Source organism: Myotis myotis, unplaced genomic scaffold, assembly GCF_014108235.1.
Source record: "Myotis myotis isolate mMyoMyo1 unplaced genomic scaffold, mMyoMyo1.p scaffold_m19_p_3, whole genome shotgun sequence".
NCBI lineage: Eukaryota > Metazoa > Chordata > Mammalia > Chiroptera > Vespertilionidae > Myotis > Myotis myotis.
The window spans coordinates 188,997,777-189,018,967 of NW_023416335.1; the positions used below are offsets into that span (position 1 = coordinate 188,997,777).

The window sequence follows — 21,191 nt, forward strand, 5'->3', positions numbered from 1 at the left end:
GAATGAAAACATTATCAATAAATCTTACCTATACTTAGATACAAGTCATGGTTTACATACCACTGTCCATACTTTTTTGCTTTCTTTTTATGACCAAGCAATATTAGACTAGGATTACTATAAATAATTATAGTCATCTTCCTCATAGAAGTGAAGTTAATTTTGATTTTGAATGTGTTAAAATTTAGGGAGATTTTTATGTGGCTTATCTCACACAAAAGAGCAAGTGATAATGTAACGATGGCGGCTGAGGGATCATTTAGAGGTATAGTTATAGTGGTTTATGGCATATGTACTCTATGTAGGCCAGTTCTAACAGGCTGATAACTAGTAGAGAGAAATTATAGGTGTTATTATATATAGCCAAGGACATGGTAAATAAATGAGAGAGCCTCATTACAGAATGTTACCTCAGAGATGCCAAGTAAATAAAATATAATTTATTCAGATAAAACAGGTGAAAAAGGCTCTCATTTTGCTTGGCTTTGTATAAAAGAAACTGCAGGCACGGTGCACAAAAATTTGTGCACTCAGTGGGGTCCCTCAGCCTGGCCTGTGCCCTCTCGCGGTCTGGGACCCCTCGGGGGATGACCACCTGCTGGCTTAGGCACACTCCCCGGGGGATTGGGCCTAAGCTGGCAGACATCCCTCTGGCAGCCCGGGATGTCCTCTTGCCAGTGGGGAGCAGGCCTAAGCTGCAATCGGACATCCTTAGCGCTGCTGAGGAGGCAGGAGAGACTCCCACCACCACCGCTGTACTGGCAGCCGTCAGCCTCGCTTGTGGCTGAGCAGAGCTCCCCCTGTGGGAGCACACTGACCATCAGGGGGCAGCTCCTGCATTGAGCGTCTGCCCCCTGGTGGTCAGTGTGTGTCATAGTGATCAGTCATTCTGCTGTTAGGGTCAATTTGCATATTACCCTTTTATTATATAGGATCGAGGCCTGGTGCATGGGGCTGGCTGGTTTGCCCTGAAGGGTGTCCCAGATCAGGGTGGGGGCCCCGCTGGGGTGCCTGGCCAGTCTCGTGAGGGGCTGAGGGCCGTTTTCAGACGTGCCACACTCCCTTCAGGGTGGGGGCCCCGCTGGAGTGCCTGGCCAGCCTGGGTGAGGGGCTGATGGCTGTTTGCAGGCTGGCCACAGCCCCTTCAGTGTGAGGGTCCCCATTGGGGTGCTTGGCCAGCCTGGGTGAGTGGCTGATGGCTGTTTGCAGGCTGGCCACAGCCCCTTCCGGGTTGGGGGTCCTGCTGGGGTGCCTGGCCAGCCTGGGTGAGGGACTGATGGCTATTTGCAGGCTGGCTAGGGCCCCCAGCCACCAAAGCTCCCAGTGGAGGCTGGCTGGAAGCAGGTATCTGGGATTTACTTATATTCTATAATTGAAATTTCGTTGCCTTGAGCAGAGGCCGCAGTGGGCAGGCGGGAAGCTTGGCTTCCTCCATCGCTGGGGCAACCAAGCCTCCTGCTTGCTCCAGCTCCGTGGCTGCCCACTGCCATCTTGGTTGGGTTGATTTGCATATAGTCGCTCTGATTGGCTGGTGGGTGTGGCTTGGGGGTAGCAGAGGTACGGTCAGTTTGTATGTTTCTCTTCTATTAGATTAGATACTTTGGGGGGGGGGGGGGCTAGGTTTAAGGATTAGAGACAGACATGATTGATAGCTGTGGTTTATGGCCCCAATTGCTGTTGTCTCTAGAGCAGAGTTTGTCAGCTTTGGCACAGTTGATGTTTTGGCTGGATAACTCTTTGTTGTGGAGGACTGACCTGTACATTGTAGGCTGTTTACCAGCCTCTACCCACTAGATGCTATCTGTACCTCCCATAGGCATAATAATAAAAAATGTCTCCAAACATTGCCAAGTGCCCTGGTTTAGGCATTTGCAAATGCAGAGTTGCCCTTTGTAGAGAACTATTGCTTTTGAGATATTTCTAGCGGTGATTGTAGCAGGGTTGTCTGTAAAAGAGAGTGCCACCTTCTCACGCTCATCTCTAATCAATGCACTATATCAGGTTCTTAGAGCCACTGATATGGCCTTAGCTTACTCTTCTGCCCCATGTCATAATAACCAAATGAAATGCATGTTAACAAAGAAGCACATTACTCATAAAAAATATTAGTAAGAAATGTCCCTTGAGACTTCCTTCTCAGATGAGTGACTACATAAATGTAAGCATTGTTGAGTGATCACCTCAGGGCTTCTGGTTTGGAGCTTAATTTTCTATGTGTGTGTCTTTTTCTTTCCCTAGGGCTTTACTGTGGTTGTGAGCTCAGTTCCGAATCAGAACCTAGAAATACAGCCTTATGACCTTAGCATTGATATTTATAGCCGGTACATCTACTGGACTTGTGAGGCCACCAACGTCATTACTGTAACAAGACTAGATGGGAGATCAATTGGAGTGGTGTTAAAAGGCGAGCAAGACAGACCTCGAGCCATTGTGGTAAACCCAGAGAAAGGGTATGTTACTAAATACCATTAAGATGTCTTGGCATCTGATACCCTCATCAGCCTTCCTTTTCAGTCTTTAGTTATTTATCTTCAAGTGTCCTGTGTTCCAGTGAAAAATTTGACATTCTCTATCTGTTGGCCCCTGCATTTCTTGCTTTCTCTGATTTTACTGCCTATAATTTTCTTTCTTAGTCACTATTGCTTTAATTCTAACTTATGCCTATATTTCCACGACCATTTCAACTGCAACATCATCCATGAAGTTCTCCTTGATTTACCCCACCCCTAGCAAGATGTGATTTTTCCTCTCTCCCAAATATCTATGCCTATCTAGTCTTACCTAGTCCTTTCCGATTGACCTTACAACTTTTGTTTTCAGTCTTACATTTCCTACTAGAATGTAGGTTTCTTTATGCCAAGCACTAATATCTCCTTTCATTTAATACAGAGCTTTGCATTTAGTAAATAATAAGTTTATGCATCTGAATAAGTAACAAGGAATTCAGCAGGGAAAGTAGCTGACTTCAAAAGAGTTATACGAAAAAATATAAATATAAGGAATGATTCTTGCCCTAACCGGTTTGGCTCAGTGGATAGAGCATCGGCCTGCAGACTGAAAGGTCCCAGATTCGATTCCGATCAAGGGCATGTACCTTGGTTGCAGCACATCCCCTGTAGGAGGTGTGCAGGAGGCAGCTGATCGATGTTTCTAACTCTCTATCCCTCTCCCTTGCTCTCTGTAAAAAAATCAATAAAGTATATTAAAAAAAAAAAGATGATTCTTATGACCTCTTTTTAGTTATTAAATGGACTAATTAGGGAAGGATTTTAAAATTTTGTGTCCAGGTCTCTGGTTTTATTTTATTGTAGTATTTCAAAAGTGTAGGTGTGCCTGTGCCCTAACACCTTGTTTTATTAATCCATAAAAGTTAGCTCCCACAGAAATTATTATGTGTACCCTTTGTTACTATTACTGAAAGTAGTAAAAATATCTCATGGCATTTTAAAAAATATTCTGAGACATTTCAAAATAAGATTTTATAATATTCTAGCTCTTTTTGTTGTAATCAGTAAGAATATTCTCATTTTGTATGATTTCTTATTCTGATAAACTCATTATTTCCTCCCTTTTCTTCAGGTATATGTATTTTACCAATCTTCAGGAAAGGTCTCCAAAAATTGAAAGAGCTGCTTTGGATGGAACAGAACGGGAGGTTCTATTTTTTAGTGGCTTAAGTAAACCAATTGCTTTAGCCCTTGATAGCAGATTGGGCAAGCTCTTTTGGGCTGATTCAGATCTCCGGCGAATTGAAAGCAGTGATCTCTCAGGTACCCAAGAAATATGTTTCCTTATTTTGATTTTAGTTATTGAGCTGATTCATCAGCATTTGTATTTTTTTCCACTGTATTATTTTTGTGTACGTTTTCTTTATAGTTTTATTCACCCAAAGTAGTCAGCATCAAGTTGGTTGGGAAGCACTTTTTTCTTCAACCATCATATGATTACTCTCTCTTATCTAATAACTTGCCAATATTTTTCATTTGGGCTCTGTAAGTAATACATTTCTAATGCATCTCTTCTTCTTTTCTAGTTCTGCTCTAGTTTATGTTAACGTTGTCTCTGTCCTGAATTCTGACATATTATTAGTCTCCTCCCTGCTGATCCCCCGCCTCTGAGATTTATATGCTATTAGTGGCCTGGTGCATGGATTCATGCACGTTGAAAGGAAATTAATTAGAAGGTGGCATCACCCGAGAACTGCTGCTGCCAAGTCACTGCAGCTCCTGTGTTGAGCGTCTGACCCCTGGTGGTCAGTGCGCATCATACCTACCAGACGGTTGCTTAGCCTTTTATATATATAGATTTCTAGATTAATTTTTTGAAGTATGGTTTCTAAGCATCTCACTCCTGTGCTAAAAAAGAAATCTTCAGGGTAGTCTCATAGCCTGAAGGAAAAAAAGTCTAGTTGTACATTAAGTTGGTATTCACCTTTCATAAATTCATCAGCATATTCAAATAATCTTTACATTCCTGGTGTTTTGCGACTAAATCAAATCATTTGTCTTTTTCATTTCTCTGCAGTCCTCTATCTGCACTCATAGTTACTTCTCCTCCCCACAAATATTCTGTGTGGACTTACAACTGACCATGAGTATTAAATGAAAATGGTTCACTATTTATGTCTATCAGAGTGGCAAAAATATGTTAAAGTTGATTATATCTAACACTAGAGGCCTGGTGCACAAAAATTTGTGCACTCAGGGGGTCCCTCAGCCCGGCCTTTGCCCTCTCGCAGTCTGGAACCCTTTGGGAGATGATCACCTGCTGGCTTAGGCCCGCTCCCTGGGGGATCAGGCCTCAGCTGGCAGTCAGACATCCCTCTGGCAGCCCGGCAGCCCTCGGGGGATGTCCATTTGCCAGTGGGGAGCAGGCCTAACCTGCAATCGGACATCCTTAGCGCTGCTGAGGAGGCAGGAGAGACTCCCACCACCACCGCTGTACTGGCAGCCATCAGCCTGGCTTGTGGCTGAGCAGAGCTCCCCCTGTGGGAGTGCACTGACCACCAGGGGGCAGCTCCTGCATTGAGCATCTGCCCCTTGGTGGTCAGTGTGTGTCATAGTGACCAGTCATTCCCAGTCGTTCTGCTATTAGGGTCAATTTGCATATTACCCTTTTATTATATAGGAGTGCCTGGCCAGCCTGGGTGAGGGGCTGAGGGCTGTTTTCAGACTGGCCACACCCACTTCAGGGTGGGAGGATCCTGCTGGGGGGCCTGGCCAGCCTGGATGAGTGGCTGATGGCTGTTTGCAGGCTGTCCACAGCCCCTTCATGGTAGGGGTCCCCCCTGGGGTACCTGGCCAGTCTGTGTGAGGGGCTGATTGCTGTTTGCCGGCTGGCCAAGCCCCCCAGCAGGAACCCTCATCCCATGAGTGTGTGGCTGGCCTGGGTGAGGGGCTGATGGCAGTTTGCAGGCTGGCCACAACCCCCAGCCACCCAGGTTTTCAATGGTAGCTGGCTGGAAGCAGGTATCTGGGATTTATTTTTCTTCTATAATTGAAACTTTGTTGCCATGAGTGGAAGCCTCAGCCGGCTCAGGGCTGGCGTGAAGCTTGGCTTCCTCCATCGCCCGGGCAACCAAGCCTCCTGCTTTCTCCAGTTCCATGGCTGCCGGCCACCATCTTGGTTGGGTTAATTTGCATATAGTCGTTCTGATTGGCTGGTGGGCGTGGCTTAGGGCGTAGTGAAGGTACAGTCAGTTGGCATCTTTGTCTTTTATTAGTGTAGATCGGCAAGAAAAGCAGGAAATGGCATACTTCCATGCATTTTGGTAGAAATGGAAATTCGTAGAACCTTTCTGGAGGGCTATTTGCCAATAAATTTTTAGATAGCTGCTTATAGAAATGCTGACCCAATTGTAAAATGTATTTGATAACCATTATTTGTAATAGCCTATTATAGAGACATACATTCTGCTATATCAAGTGTGTGGAGTATTGCAGTCATTCCAACAAATGAGGTAGATCTGTGTGTAGTGACATGGAAGAATGATTTTTATTTTTGGTATTATTACTAAACTTCACCAGAGGATATTCTTTCCATTGCTTTCAGAGAGAAGAAAAGGGAGGGAGGGAGGAAGAGAGGAAGGAAGAAAGAGAGAGAAAGAGAGAGAGACATCGATTGGTTGCTTCTTACACAAGCCTCATGAGGAGGGGGTGGCATGATCGAGCCTTTAACCTTTACCAGAATCGAACCTAAGACCCTTCAGCCTTCAGGCTGACATTCTAACCACTGAGCAAAATTGGCTAGGGCAGAAGAATGGTTTTTAAAAATTAAGTTGTTTATTAAGATCTAATTTTGTTTAGCTATAACTGGTTTGACTCAGTGAATAGAGCGTCGGCTTGCAGACTGAAAGGTCCCAGGTTCGATTCCGGTCAAGGGCATGTACCTTGGTTGCGGGCACATCCCCAGTAGGGGGTGTGCAGGAGGCAGCTGGTCGATGTCTCTCTCTCTCATCGATGTTTCTAACTCTCTATCCCTCTCCCTTCCTCTCTGTAAAAAATCAATAAAATATATAAAAAAAGATCTAATTTTGTTTAAAAATTTAGTAATATCCTATATTTATTGGTAAATTGCCTTCCAAAATATTTATATAATATATACTTATTATAGATACATTGTACATATACTGTATATATGTATATATCTTCCTATCTAATAAAAGAGAAACATGGTAATTAACCGTACCTCCGACACTCTTCCCATTGGCTAATCAGCTAGATATGCAAATTAACTGCCAACCAAGATGGCGGATGGCAGTCAGGCAGTTGAGGCAAACAGGAGGCTTGCTTGCTCCAGTGACGGAGGAAGCCAGGTTCCCCGCCTGCCGCTGCCGGCCTCTCAGCTGCTCTCTAAGAAACAATGTTGCAAATATAGAAGCTAAACAAAACCCAGAAACCTGCTTTCAGCCAGCCGGGATCTCAGAGCTGGAGTCGCAACAAAGTTTCAAATACAGAAGGTAAACAAAGCCCAGAAACCTGCTTTCAGCAGCCGAGGTCTCAGAGTTGGAGCCGAGCCTTAGCGCTAAGGACGGCTCTCAGCTCCAGTGACAGCCATAGAAGGTAAATAAATCCCAGAATAAAAAAGAAAAAAGAAATAAAAGAGAGGTTGGGAGCTTCAATCATCCACCAGCCTGAAAACGGCCCTCAGCCCCTCACCCAGACTGGCCAGGCACCCCAGTGGGGACCCTCACTCTGAAGGGGGTGTGACCAGCTGCAAACAGCCATCATCCCCTCACCCAGGCTGGCCAGGCACCCCAGTGGGGACCCCCACCCTGATCCGGGACACCCTTCAGGGCAAACCAGCAGGCCCCCAGCCGTGCATCAGTCCTCTATCCTATATAGTAAAAGGTTAATATGCCTCCCAGCACCGGGATCAGCAGAGCCGCGAGGCCTCCCGGACTGGGATCAGCGGAACCACAAGGTCTCCTGAACCCGGGATCAGCAGAGCCGCGAGGCCTCCTGGCACCGGGATCAGCGGAGCAGTGAGGCCTCACTGCTCCTGTGTCAAGCAGAGCCGCAAGGCCTCCCAGCACTGGGATCAGCTGAGTAGCGAGGCCTTATTGCCCCGGTGTGAAGCGGAGCCTCGAGGCCTACCAGCACTGGGATCAGTGGAGCCGTGAGGCCTCCTGACCCCTGGAGCAGCGTGACGGGGCAGTGTCCAAGCCCCCTGATCGCCCTGCAGCTCTGTGTGTGACAGAGGGCAAGGTCACAACCTCCCTATCCGCCCTGCTCTGTTCTTGACAGGGGAAGGCGCCCCAACCCCCTGATCAGCCCTGCTCTGTGCCTGATAGGGGGGAGCTCCCCAACCCCCTGATCGGCCTGCTCGGTGTGTGACAGGGTGCGGCGCCCCAACCCCCCCATGGGCCCTGCTCTGTGTGTGACGCGGTGGAGCCGCAACCTCCCCATCGGCCCTGCCTTGAGTGTGACGGGGGTGGCACCCCAACCCCCCAATTGGCCCTACCCTGAGCATGACTTACGGTGACATCGCAACTTCCTGATTCACCCAGCTCTGTGCATGGCAGGGGGGATCTCCCCAACCCCCTGATCGGCCCTGCTCTGTGGGTGACGGGGGAGCTCCCCAACCCCTTGATAGGCCCTGCTCTATGTGTGACAGGGTATGGAGTCCCAACCCCCCTGATGGGCCCTGCTCTGTGCATGTCAGGGGGCAGCACTCCAACCCCCTGATCGGCCCGCTGTCTGTGTGACAGGTGGCGCCACAACACCCTGATCTGCCCTGCTCTGTGCGTGATGGGGTGGCGCCGCTACCTCCCCATCAACCCTGCCTTGAGTGTGACGGGGCAGCACCCCAAACCCCAGTCGGCTTTACCCTGAGCGTGACTGAGGGTGGCATCGCAACCTCCTGATCTGCCCTGCTCTGTGCATGACAAGGGGCGGCGCCCCAACTCCCCAATCGGCCCTGCTCTGAGCCCGACCAGGGTCTGCAGGGCAGGCACCTAGGGATTGGGCCTGCCCTCTGCCACCCGGGAGCGGGCCTGCCGGGGTCCAACCCCAGCGGGTCCAGGGGTCCCCAAAGGTGTGGACGGAGTCGGCAAAGAAGGAATGACATGGAGGCAGCGTTCAGTTGATCAGCAGCCTAGCCAGGATCTCCAGCCAGGATCTCCAGCCAAGTTCTGGTCTGGATCTCCAGAGAGGTTCTGCTTCAGATCTCCAGCCAGGTTCTGTGTCCATGTTCTCTTGCTAGGTTCTCCAGCCAGGTTCAGTCCAGGTTCTCCAGCCAGGTTCAGTCACCAGGTTCTAGTCAGGTTCTCTTGCCCATTTCTGTAGTCAGGTTCAGTCCAGGATCTTTTGCCATGTTCTCTCCAGCGAAGTTCTTCTGTCTCTAGTTCTGTGTAGGTTCTGTGCCTAGGTTCTGAGTGTAGGTTCTGTCTTCTTACATCTGTATTTATACCAGTTGATTCAATCCTATCAATCTCTATGACAAAGGTTAGGGCGTTTCTTATCTCCATTCCAGGGAGTAAAGATTATGTAGCTTAAGCATGATTGTTCGTAGTTAAAGTGATTAATTACCCACCTGGCACTTAGTTAAGAGGTTTTATTCCCTCCCTAACTTCAGGGGAAAATCCCTACCTGGGGAAACAACCTTTCTCAGAGAGGAGACCTTGGTTAAAACACATAGTGCCAAGAAGGTGAGCAAACATATTAAGAACAGTATGCCATATATGCCAGGTCCCTTGAAACAGCAAGCATGGACCGGCTCCCGGCAAATTCCCCCTTTTTTATTTTTTAAAAGCAGGCATTAAAAAGAAAACCCCGAAATGCTCTCTTGTATCCATTTTAAGAGTAGGATTGGCGCTTTCCACTATTACCTGAGTCCTGATCTATCACCCCAGGGAGAGCTTGCCAATCCTGCACTTTCCCGGGGTGGAAAGGCTGCAGTGGGGTTAAGGATAAGGCTCCTTGGGCCTACCTTCTCCCATGCCTCTACATTTACCTTTCCGGCACCTTTCCTTCCTCAGAAAAGCATGGACATACTTCGTGTATAAAACGTTCTGTCTGACTGGGAATAACCTTAATTCCTCTGCTAGCAAGCATATGTGTTAAAAGATCAATACAGAGTCTTATTTTTTTAGACTCAGTATGGCACATCTTCTTAATCTAAAGATCAATACAGAGTCTTCTTTCTTTGGACTCAGTATGGCACATCTTCTCTGCCGGAGTCCAACCCCAGCAGGTCCAGGGTCCCCAAAGGTGTAGACGGAGTCGGCGAAGAAGGAAGGACACGGAGACAGTGTTCAGTTGATCAGCAGCCTAGCCAGGATCTCCAGCCAGGATCTCCAGCCAAGTTCTGGTCTGGATCTCCAGAGAGGTTCTGCTCTGGATCTCCAGCGAAGTTCTAGTTAGGATCTCCAGCCAGGTTCTGTGTCCATGTTCTCTTGCTAGGTTCTCCAGGTTTTCCAGCCAGGTTCTGTAGCCATGTTCCCTCGCTAGGTTCTCCTGCCAGGTTCTGTCCAGGTTCTCCAGCCAGGTTCAGTTACCAGGTTCTAGTCAGGTTCTCTTGCCAATTTCTGTAGTCAGGTTCAGTCCAGGATCTTTTGCCATGTTCTCTCGCTAGGTTCTGTCTCTAGGTTCTGAGGCCAGTTTCTGTCCAGGATCTTTTGCCATGTTCTCTCCAGCGAAGTTCTTCTGTCTCTCGAGAACGTTCTGTGTAGGTTCTGTGCCTCCTGGTTCTGTCTTCTTCTGGTTCTGTATTCTAAGTTCTGTGTCTTGCTGTCTTATTACATCTGTATTTATACCAGTTGATTCAATCCTATCAATCTCTATTACAAAGGTTAGGGCGTTTCTTATCTCCATTCCAGGGAGTAAAGATTATGTAGCTTAAGCATGATTGTTCATAGTTAAAGTGATTAATTACCCGCCTGGCACTTAGTTAAGTGGTTTTATTCCCTCCCTAACTTCAGGGGAAAATCCCTACCTGGGGAAACAACCTTTCTCAGAGACCTTGGTTAAAACACATAGTGCCAAGAAGGTGAGCAAACATATTAAGAACAGTATGCCATATATGCCAGGTCCCTTGAAACAGCAAGGATGGACCGGCTCCCAGCACTTCTCAATCTAAGAATCAATACAGAGTCTTCTTTCTTTGGACTCAGTATGGCACATCTTCTCAATCTAAGTTCTGTACTATCCACCTTCTTACCCTACTTATCCTCTATAGGGGGGTCTGCAGTACCCTGGTGGAGTCCTATCCGTCCCGAGTGTGGGGTTCTCAATGGGGAGGGGGCTTACCTAGGGGAATCCTGTTCCAGGGGTTCCCAAAGGTGTGGACGGAGTCGGCGAAGACTATCCACCCTCTTCCTACGGTGGAGTCCGATCCGTCCCAAGTGCGGGGCGTTTACCTAGGGGTCCCTGTTTGGGCGCCATAAGCCGGGGTCCAGCCCCAGTGGGTCCAGGGGTCCCCAAAGGTGTAGACGGAGTTGGCGAAGAAGGAAGGACACGGAGACAGTGTTCAGTTGATCAGCAGCCTAGTCAGGATCTCCAGCCAAGTTCCGGTCTGGATTTCCAGAGAGGTTTTGCTTTGGATCTCCTGCCAGGTTCGGTAGCCAGTTGTCTTGCTAGGTTCTCCAGGTTCTCCAGCCAGGTTCAGTCACCAGGTTCTAGTCAGGTTCTCTTGCCCATTTCTGTAGTCAGGTTCAGTCCAGGATCTTTTGCCATGTTCTCTCCAGCGAAGTTCTTCTGTCTCTAGTTCTGTGTAGGTTCTGTGCCTAGGTTCTGAGTGTAGGTTCTGTCTTCTTACATCTGTATTTATACCAGTTGATTCAATCCTATCAATCTCTATGACAAAGGTTAGGGCGTTTCTTATCTCCATTCCAGGGAGTAAAGATTATGTAGCTTAAGCATGATTGTTCGTAGTTAAAGTGATTAATTACCCACCTGGCACTTAGTTAAGAGGTTTTATTCCCTCCCTAACTTCAGGGGAAAATCCCTACCTGGGGAAACAACCTTTCTCAGAGAGGAGACCTTGGTTAAAACACATAGTGCCAAGAAGGTGAGCAAACATATTAAGAACAGTATGCCATATATGCCAGGTCCCTTGAAACAGCAAGCATGGACCGGCTCCCGGCACGGGCCGAAGCCAGCAGGTCGTTATCTCCCAAGGGGTCCCAGACTGTGAGTGGGCACAAGTGGGGCTGAGGGATACCCCCCTCCCCCGCCCGCCAGTGCACAAATTTTTGTGCACCGGGCCTCTAGTCCTATCTAATAAAAGAGAAACATGGTAATTAGCCGTACGTCCGCTACCCTTCCCATTGGCTAATCAGGGTGATATGCAAATTAACTGCTAGCCAAGATGGTGTCTGGCAGCCAGGCAGCTTGAAGCTAACATGAGGCTTGCTTGCTTCAGTGATGGAGGAAACCAATGTTCCCCACCTGCCTTGCCGGCCTCTGAGCTTGCAGTTTGAAACATTGTTACAAATATAGAAGCTAAACAAAACCCCAGAAAACTGCTTTCAGCCAGCCGGGATCTCAGAGGTGGAGTTGATACAGTGTTTCGATTATAGTACCCAAACAAACCAGATACCTGCTTTCAACAGCAGAGGCCTCAGAGCTGGAGCCAGAGCTAAAGCTGGCCCAGTATAAAAAAGAAAAAGAAAAAAAGGAGCAGTTGGGAGCTTCAGTCACCCGCCAGCCTGAAAACAGCTCTCAGCCCTCACCCAGACTGGCAACGCACCCCAGTGGGGACCCCCACCCTGAAGGGGGTGTGACCAGCTGCAAACAGCCATCATCCCCTCACCCAGGCTGGCTAGGCTCCCCAGTGGGGAACCCCACCCTGATCCAGGACACCCTTCAGAGCAAACCAGCCGGGTCCCACCCGTGCACCAAGCCTCTATCCTATATAGTAAACGGGTAATATGCCTCCCAGCACCGGGATCAGCGGAGCTGCGAGGCCTCCCGGCACCGGCACTGGGATCAGCGTGACAGGGGGCAGCGCCCAAACCCCCTGATCGCCCTGCGGCTCTGTATGTGACAGGTCGGGGCCACAACCTCTCTATCCACCCTGCTCTGTTCGTGACTGGGGAAGGCGCCCCAACCCCCTGATCAGCCCTGCTCTGTGTCTCATAGGGGGGAGCTCCCCAACCCCCTGATCACCCTGCGGCTCTGTGTGTTACAGGGTGCGGTGCCCCAACCCTCTCCTCCCCCCCCCCCCCCCCCCACGGGCCCTGCTGTGTGTGTGACGGGGTAGAGCCATAACCTCCCCATCGGCCCTGCCCTGAGTGTGACAGTGGCGGCGCCACAACCCCCGATCGGCCCTGCTCTGTGGGTGATAGAGAGTGGCGCCCCATCCCCCTGATCTGCCCTGCTCTGTGTGTGACAGGCAGTGGTGCCCCAACTCCCCTATCAGCCCTACTCTGAGTGATGGGGGAGCTCCTCAACCCCCTGATTGACCCTGCTCTGTGCGTGACAGGGGGGAGCTCCCCAACCCCCTGATTGACCCTGCTCTGTGCGTGACAGGGTATGGAGCCCCAACCCCCCTGATGGGCCCTGCTCTGTGCATGACGGGGTGGCGCCGCAACCTCCCCATTGACCCTGCCTTGAGTGTGACAGGGGGCGGTGCCCCAACCCCCCAATTGGCCCTACCCTGAGCGTGACGGAGGGTGGCATCGCAACCTCCCAATCCGCCCTGCTCTGTGCATGACGGGGCGGCGCCTCAACTCCCCAATCGGCCCTGCTCTGAGTCCGACCAGGGGCTGCACCTAGGGATTGGGCCTGCCCTCTGCCATCTGGGAGCAGGCCTAAGCCAGCAGGTCTTTATCTCCCGAGGGGTCCCAGACTGCGAGGGGGCACAGGCCGGGCTGAGGGACCCCCCCCCTCCCCCAGTGCACAAATTTTTGTGCACCAGGCCTCTAGTATCTAATAAAGAGAAACATGCAAATTGACCATACCTCTGCTGCACCCAGAAGCCATGCCCACAAGCCACACCCACAAGCCAATCAGGAGCGAGTATGCAAATAAACCCAAACAAGATGGCTGTGGCAATGGAGCTGGAGCAAACAGGAGGCTTGGGTTGCCCCTGGTGATGAAGGAAGCCAAGCTTCCCGCTGCCCTGGCCAGCCGTGGGCTCCTCTGAAGGCTACAAAGTTTCAATTATAGAAGATAAATAAATCCCAGATACCTGCTTCCAGCAACTGTGGCCTCCGGCCTGCACGCAGCCATCAGCCCCTCACCTAGGCTGGCCACACCCCCAAGCAGGGACCCTCACACTGAGGGGGATGTGGCCAGCTTCTAAACAGCCCTCAGCCCCTCACCCAGGCTGGCCATGCCCCCAAGCAGGGACCCTCACCTTGAAGAGGGTGTGGCCAGCCCGAAAATGGCCCTCAGCCCCTCACCAAGGCTGGCCACACAATCATGGGTTGAGGGTCCCTGCTGGGGACTTGGCCATCCTGCAAACAGCCATCAGCCCCTCACCCAGGCTGGCCACACACTCATGGGGTGAGGGTCTTTGCTGGGAGGCTTGGCCAGCCTGCAAACAGCCATTAGCCCCTCACCAAGGTTGGCGAGGCACTGCAGCAGGGACCCCCACCCTAAAGGGGGTGTGGGTGGTTTGGAAACAGCCCTCAGCCCCTCACCCAGGCTGGCGAGGCACTCCAGCGGCGACCCCCACCCTAAAGGGGTTGTGGCCGGTTTGGAAACAGCCCTCAGCCCCTCACCCAGGCTGGCCATGCCCCTCCAGTGGGGACCCCCACCCTGAAGGGGGAGTGGCCAGCCTGAAAACCACCACAGGCCCCTCGCCCAGGCCACCCCTCGCCCCAAGGAAACCCCCACCCTGATCCAGGACACCCTTCAGGGCAAACCAGCGGCCCCCACCCGTGCACCAGGCTTCTATCTATACTAATAAAAGGGTAATATGCTAATTAGACCTGGAGACCTTCCAACGTTCTTCTGGACAAAGCCATGGTGGTGGGGCCAAGATAGAGGCGGTTAGAGGCCAAGAGGGGAGGGCAGTTGTGGGTGATCAGGCTGTTGGGGGGCGGGGCTGTTGGGGGTAAGCAGGCCAGCACGGGGGCCAGTTGGGGGCAAGCAGGCCATCAGTGGGGGTCAGTTGGAGGTGATCAGGACAGCAGGGGGGTGCAATTTGGAGTGAGCAGGCCAGCAGGGGTCATTTGGGGGCAAGCAGACCAGTGGGGAGGGAAAGTGGGGGCGAGCAAGCCAGTAGGGGGGGCAGTTGTGGGTGATCAGGATGGCTGGGGGGCATTTGGGGGCAAGCAGGCCGGTGGCGGGGGACAGTTGGGGGTGAGCAGGCCAGCAGGCGGAGTGGTTAGGGGCAATCAGGCAGGCAGGCAGGCTGGTGAGTGGTTAGGAGCCAGCAGTCCCGGATTGCGAGAGAGATGTCTAATGCTGGTTTAGGCCCGATCCCTGTAAACCAGCAGTAGGACATCCTTCCAGGGGTCCCAGACTGGAGAGGGTGCAGGCCGGGCTGAGGAATACCCCTCCCTTGTGCATGAATTTCATGCACCGGGCCACTAGTGTGTGTGTGTGTGTGTGTGTGTGTGTGTGTGTGTGTGTGTGTGTATTTTAAAATCAGATTAAGAAAGTTCCCTTCTGTTTTTAGTTTGCTAAAATAAACCAAACTTGGCATGATATAGTATCCTTTTTATATTTATACTAGAGGCCTGGTGCACAAAATTCATGCATGGGGGGTGGGGTTCCTCAGCCTGGCCTGCACTCTCTCGCAATCCAGTACCTCTCAGCGGCAGTCGGACATCCCTCTCACAATCTGGGACCGCTTGCTCCTAACCGCTCGCCTGCCTGCCTACCTGATCGCCCCTAACCACTCTGCCTACCTGCCTTATCGCCCCTAACCACTCGCCTGCCTGCCTGATTACCCCTAACCCCTCTCTGCCTGCCTGATTGCCCCTCACCACTTGCCTGTCTGCCTGCCTGATCACCCCTAACTGCTTGCCTGCCTGCCTGATTGCCCCTAAGCACTTCTCTGCCTGTCTGATCGCCCCTAAACTGTCTCCACCTCGGCCCCCACATCCAGGATCCAGGCTTCCCTCCCTCTGGCTGGCCGCAGGCACCCAGGACCCTGGACGGCGCCACCTGGGCCCCAGCTTTGTCAGGAAGGACGTCTGCAATGATGTCTGGTCTATCTGGTCTAATTAGCATATTACCCTTTTATTAGTATAGATTGCTAGATTTGATATGCTGATGTTTCACTTAAGATGTTTGCATCTTTGTTCATGAGAAAGATTACCCTATAATTTTCCTTTTTTTATAATGTACTTGGAGTTTTGCCATCAAGGTTACATTGCCTCATAAAAATATTTTCCCTTTTCCTGTTTTCTGAAAAAGGTTAGTGTAGTATTGGGTCCTCCCTCCCTCCTCCTTATATAGTCTCGGATAATTATATACATTTTTATCATGGGGTCTTTTTCTACTTAATATTTTTTTAAACATGTTTTTATTGATTTCAGAGAATGGAAGAGGGAGAAAGAGATAGAAATATCAATGATGAGAGAGAATTATTTATTGGCTGTCTCCCACACACCCCCCCTACTGTGGATCAAGCCTGAAATCTAGGCATGAGCCCTGACTGGGAATCAAGCACTCACTTCCTGGTTCATGGATCGATGCTCAACCACTGAGCCACACCGGCTGGACTCAACTTAATTATTTTAGTCTCCCACCAAACCTTTTGTACTGGATTGCCTAGTACATGCTTTGTTTGTTGAATAAATAAGCATGTTTTTATATTGTCTTTTTCTCTGATTGTCCACTTGAGTCCATCTTTTTACCACCACCAATTAATCATTTTTAATCTTATTATTACTGTTTTAAGTTTGCCATCAAAGTAATACATGTAAATATTTATGGGAATCAAATGATTCCACTTGGCTTATAACAGAAAAACAGGTCTGTTCTACTCATTCCCACTCTCAGAGACATCCACTTTCCGTTCTCTTAAAATAACTTGCTTAAAACTACTATTTCTCAGTTTTTTAATTTTATACATTGCAAGTTGACTGCCTTTGGTGGAAGATAAAGATTTTGCTATCTTAAGCCATAGATTTCCCAAAATACACATATAAACTCGCCTCCCAGCCTCCCAACAGTTATATCATAATATTTAAGTTTATACTTAATTATTTGTTATTTATGCTTATTTTCCTCCCTGAAGTTAATTTTGTCTAATGTAAACATTGTTTCAATACATACAGATGCATCAAACAATCCATCTTTTTTTCTTTTGAATTGAAAGCATACTGCTGAACTTCTCTTTTTATTAAATACTAGAGGCTCAGTGCACAAAAATTTGTGCACTTGGGGGGGGGCTTCCCTCAGCCCAGCCTGTGCCCTCTCGCAGTCTGGGACCCCTCAGGGGATGTCCACCTGCTGGCTTAGGCCTGCTCCCTGGGGGAATGGGCCTAAGCTGGCAGTCAGACATCCCTCTGGCAGCCCAACAGCCCTCGGAGGATGTCCCCTTGCCAGCGGGGAGCAGGCCTAAGCTGCAGTCGGTCATCCTTAGCGCTGCTGAGGAGGTGGGAGAGGCTTCCGCTACCACCACTGTGCTGGCAGCCGTCAGCCTGGCTTGTGGCTGACCAGAGCTCCCCCTGTGGATGCGCACTGACCACCAGGGGGCAGTTCCTGCAATGAGGGTCTGCCCCCTGGTGGTCAGTGTGTGTCATATTGACCAGTCATTTCCAGTCGTTCTACTGTTAGGGTCAATTTGCATATTAGCCTTTTATTATATAGAATAGGGGCCTGGTGCACAGGTGGGGCCGGCTGATTTGCTGTGAAGGGTGTCCTGGATCTGGGTGGGGGTCCCGCCGGGGTGCCTGGCCAACCTGAGTGAGGGGCTGATGGCCATTTTCAGGCTGCCCACAGCCCCTTCAGGGTGGAGGGTGGGTCCCACTGGGGTGCCTGGCCAGCCTGGCTAAGGGGCTGATGGCCGTTTTCAGGCTGGCCATGCTCCCCCATGGCGACCCAAGCTCCCAGCCTCTCCTTTTTTCTTTTTTTTTTTTTTCAGCGCCTCCTTGAGCGGAGGCCAGGGCGGGCTGGAAGCAGGTACCTGGGATTTATTTATCTTCTATAATTGAAACTTTGTAGCCTTGAGTGGATCACAGGGCCGGCCAGGGCAGGTGGGAAGCTTGGTTTCCTCCATCGCCTGGGGCAACCCAAGCTGCCTGATCACTCCAGCTCCGTGGCCGCCGCCATCTTAGTTGGGTTAATTTGCATACTCACTCCTGATTGGCTGGTGGGCGTGGCTTGTGCGTGTAGCAGAGTGATGGAGTGATGGTTAATTTGCATGTTTCTCTTTTATTAGTGTAGTTATAAATATTTTTAAATATATTTTTACTGATTTCAGAGAGGCAGGGAGAGGTAGAGAGAGAACGTCAATGATGAGAGGGAATCATTGATCAGCTGCCTCCTGCATGCCCCATACTGGGGATTGAGCCCGCAACTCGGGCATGTGCCCTGACTGGGAATTGAACCATGACCTCCTAGTTCATAGGTCAATGCCCAACCACTGAGCCATGCCAGTGGGCTGCTGATCTTCTTTATCATCTTCCTCCAGTCCAGATTTGCTTGCTTTCTAGGGCAACCTCCTTTCACTATTATCCTGGGAATATACTTGCCAGTCTTTTTGGTGCTGTACCTACTGTTTCCTGGACTCCATTTCTCTGGTTAATTCCTTTTTCTTGAAAAAGGGTTTATAGGAGCTTAAAATTCTTGATCTTATTTGTCTGTTTTTTGCCCCTATCACACTTGTTTGACAATTTGAATGTGTGTAGGATTCATGTTTCATATCTCTTTCCTCTCTGAATTTTGAAGGCAGAACTCCATTGTCTTTAAGCATCTCATGCCATTGGGAAGTTTTGTATCATTGTGATTCCTGACTTTACATGTGATCCTTTCCTTTCCTTTCAGAAGCTTTTATCCATTCTTGTTTCCCCAGTGTTTTAGAACCTGATGATGATGTGCCATTGTGTGTGATCCTTCCCCTGCTCCCCTCTTTTCTTTGTTTCTTTCACTGAACTGGTTACCAAGTGAATCCTTTCTATTTGGAAACTTATACCATGAGTTCTGAAGAGTTTTTAAATGTGATTTCTTGGATGATTTTTTTTCTGTTTTCTCATTCTGGAAGTTTTATTAAAATGTGCCCTTTTGACTATAGCTGTATTTTCCTTTCCTATTATCTAGCTTTGTCTTTTTGTTCTGCTTTCTGGGGGAGTTTTTCAAATTTATTTCAACCCTCTTGTTGGATTTTTTATTTTCCAAGGGTTCTTTTGTGTTCTCTGAATGTCTTCCCTCCACTAAAAGCATCCTGTTCTTTAAGGGTTTTTGTTGCTGTTGATTTTTCTTCTCTTAATTGTGTCTTTTTCTGTAAGTTTGTTTGTTCTGTTTGTCTTGGGCTTTGAGTATCTGGCGATTGTTAGTTGCTTGTTTGTATTTAATAGTGAGGCACTAAAAATGCTGACTTTCACATTGCTGCTGCTTGTGAAGCAAGGATTCTTAGAGACCTGGCTGTTTTCGAATGGGACTCCCAGATGGCAGGCACTATCTAAAGTTCTTTTCTTTTGGATACCTCAGGTTTTTTGTTTGGTCATTGTTGGTGGTGGTTTGTTTTTCCTATAGGGAAACCTTCTGGTCTTCTCTAGGAGGATAAAAACTTGATGCTAGTGTTTTTGGAGTCTAGTGGGAGAAGGGTGTTGGAGAGAGTCCAACCAATTATCAGTAAACTTAAGTAATTCCCTGGTAAAATTCTATGTATGGCACTACCTTTTTGTTTTTGCCTGGTATATTGAAGTCTAGTTTAACCTCTTTAGGAGGCATATCTTCAGTCTTCTGCTAGAGGAGGGAGGAGATCCAGGAGCTGCCTTACTTCTTATACTTATTTTCAGCTGGTACTCTTTCAGCCTCAGTCACATAACTCCTCCCTTTGCTCTATCTGAAAATACCTGGCTCTTCTGGTTTGTGAGCCAGCTAATTTTGCTGTTGGCTTCACCAACTCTAGGCATTTAGCTTTTCCTGGGATACTGTGTTATTGTATCTGATCTGTCTGGTCTCCAACTTCTAAATTTTATATCACTCTGCTCTTCTGTCCTACTTGTTTTTATGGGTTTATACCTTAATTTTGTTTACCACCATTTTAGTAGATTTGTAGGAGGGAGCATTGTTTTTAACCCACTGTCGATCTGAATGTTGACTTAGGCAGTGCCTTTTCATCTGGACTATCTCCCCACTTTTCTGTATTTATTAAAGTTTAGCTTTATGCTTGCCTCCTTTCTGGAACTTTCCCTGATATTTTCAAAGTATAATGGCTTTTTGATTGCACCTCATCACTTAGTAAGCATGAGAATATATTATAGAGCTATTTGAGAGACTATTAGGAGGAAGAGGAAAAGAATAAGTATATTTTTTTCTGTTTAAGTGAGGGGGAAGCTATGGGATTTCAGCACACTGTGAAAGAACTTTCTCACAGTTCAGCAACAGAAATAGATTGCTTCTTCAGAGTCCGGATGACTCTGTGTCTGTAATGTTGTAGGAAGAATTCCTACTTTGAGCTGCGGCTTGAACCAGGTGACTTTTGAGTCAGTTGTTTTTCTGCGTCCTGAGTGGGTTGAGGGTGAAGTTCTTCACAGATGCCTCTGGTGTACTCCATGAGTGGGGAAGCCAAGAGCAGAGAACTTTGGGCTCACCACCACTGTTTCATTCAGAGAAATACCATTTTCATCTCTTTTTATATGTAAGAGCTTTTCATGAAATTTAATTTTAAAAATGGACTCAGCTTTAAGAAACATCTGAAAACTGCTCTGTTCTTTTCTACATGTTTATGAATTAGAATATTTACTATGTATTGGACACTTATTTGCTCTTGATTGCACTTGAATGTGTCTGTTATCTATCTTCTAGTATGTATATATCTGCTAAGAATGATTCTGAAGTTTTGTGGTAGAGAGTTTATATTTTCCTTTTCAGAACTTTTAGAATCTGATTTTTTCAATAAATAATTGTTGAATGTATGACTTAGCCCACATGAATTATTTCTGGTGAATGTTCTTTTTTCCAAGGTGCCAACCGGATAGTATTAGAAGACTCCAATATCTTGCAGCCCGTGGGACTGACTGTGTTTGAAAATTGGCTCTATTGGATTGATAAGCAGCAGCAAATGATTGAAAAAATTGACATGACAGGTCGAGAGGGTAGAACCAAAGTCCAGGCTCGAATAGCCCAGCTTAGTGACATTCATGCCGTAAAGGAGCTGAACCTTCAGGAATATCGTAAGTACTGAGGATGTACTGCTCATTGTAGGATTTCTGTTTGTTGTAAGAAGTTAAGATAATAATTAGATGTTCTTTTGTGTCTTCTTACCACTTTATCTTGAAGATTTCCATGTACTTTTAGTTTTGCCTTTTTAAAACATTTATTATTTATTTATTTATTTTTAATCCCCGCCCAAAGATGTTTTTTCTATTGATTTTTAGAGAGAGTGGAAGGAAGGGGAGAAACAGAGAGAGAACCATCAAGGTGAGAGAGACACTTTGATTAGTTGCCTCCCCCACGTGCCCCAACTGGGATCAGGGATCGAGCCTGCAATCAAGGTACATGCCCTTGACCGGAATTGAACCCAGGACCCTTCAGTCTGAGAACCGACGCTCTAGCCACTGAGCAAACCGGCTAGGGCTAACTTTGTACTTTTACAGACTTATATTAAATTCATCTGGGAGC

General features: G+C 48.4%; 1 protein-coding gene across 6 annotated transcripts in view; it reads left to right on the forward strand.

The window, feature by feature from the left end:
• The window catches only part of LRP6 (LDL receptor related protein 6), a 137,859-nt gene that overhangs the window by 100,768 nt on the left and 15,900 nt on the right, over positions 1 to 21,191 (forward strand). For all 6 annotated transcript variants that reach the window (XM_036297548.1, XM_036297545.1, XM_036297546.1 and 3 more), the window contains 3 exons: positions 2,239 to 2,450; positions 3,580 to 3,770; positions 20,534 to 20,743. In XM_036297548.1, coding sequence (XP_036153441.1) covers positions 2,239 to 2,450; positions 3,580 to 3,770; positions 20,534 to 20,743 — 613 coding nt within the window. The remainder of the gene's footprint in view (positions 1 to 2,238; positions 2,451 to 3,579; positions 3,771 to 20,533; positions 20,744 to 21,191) is intronic.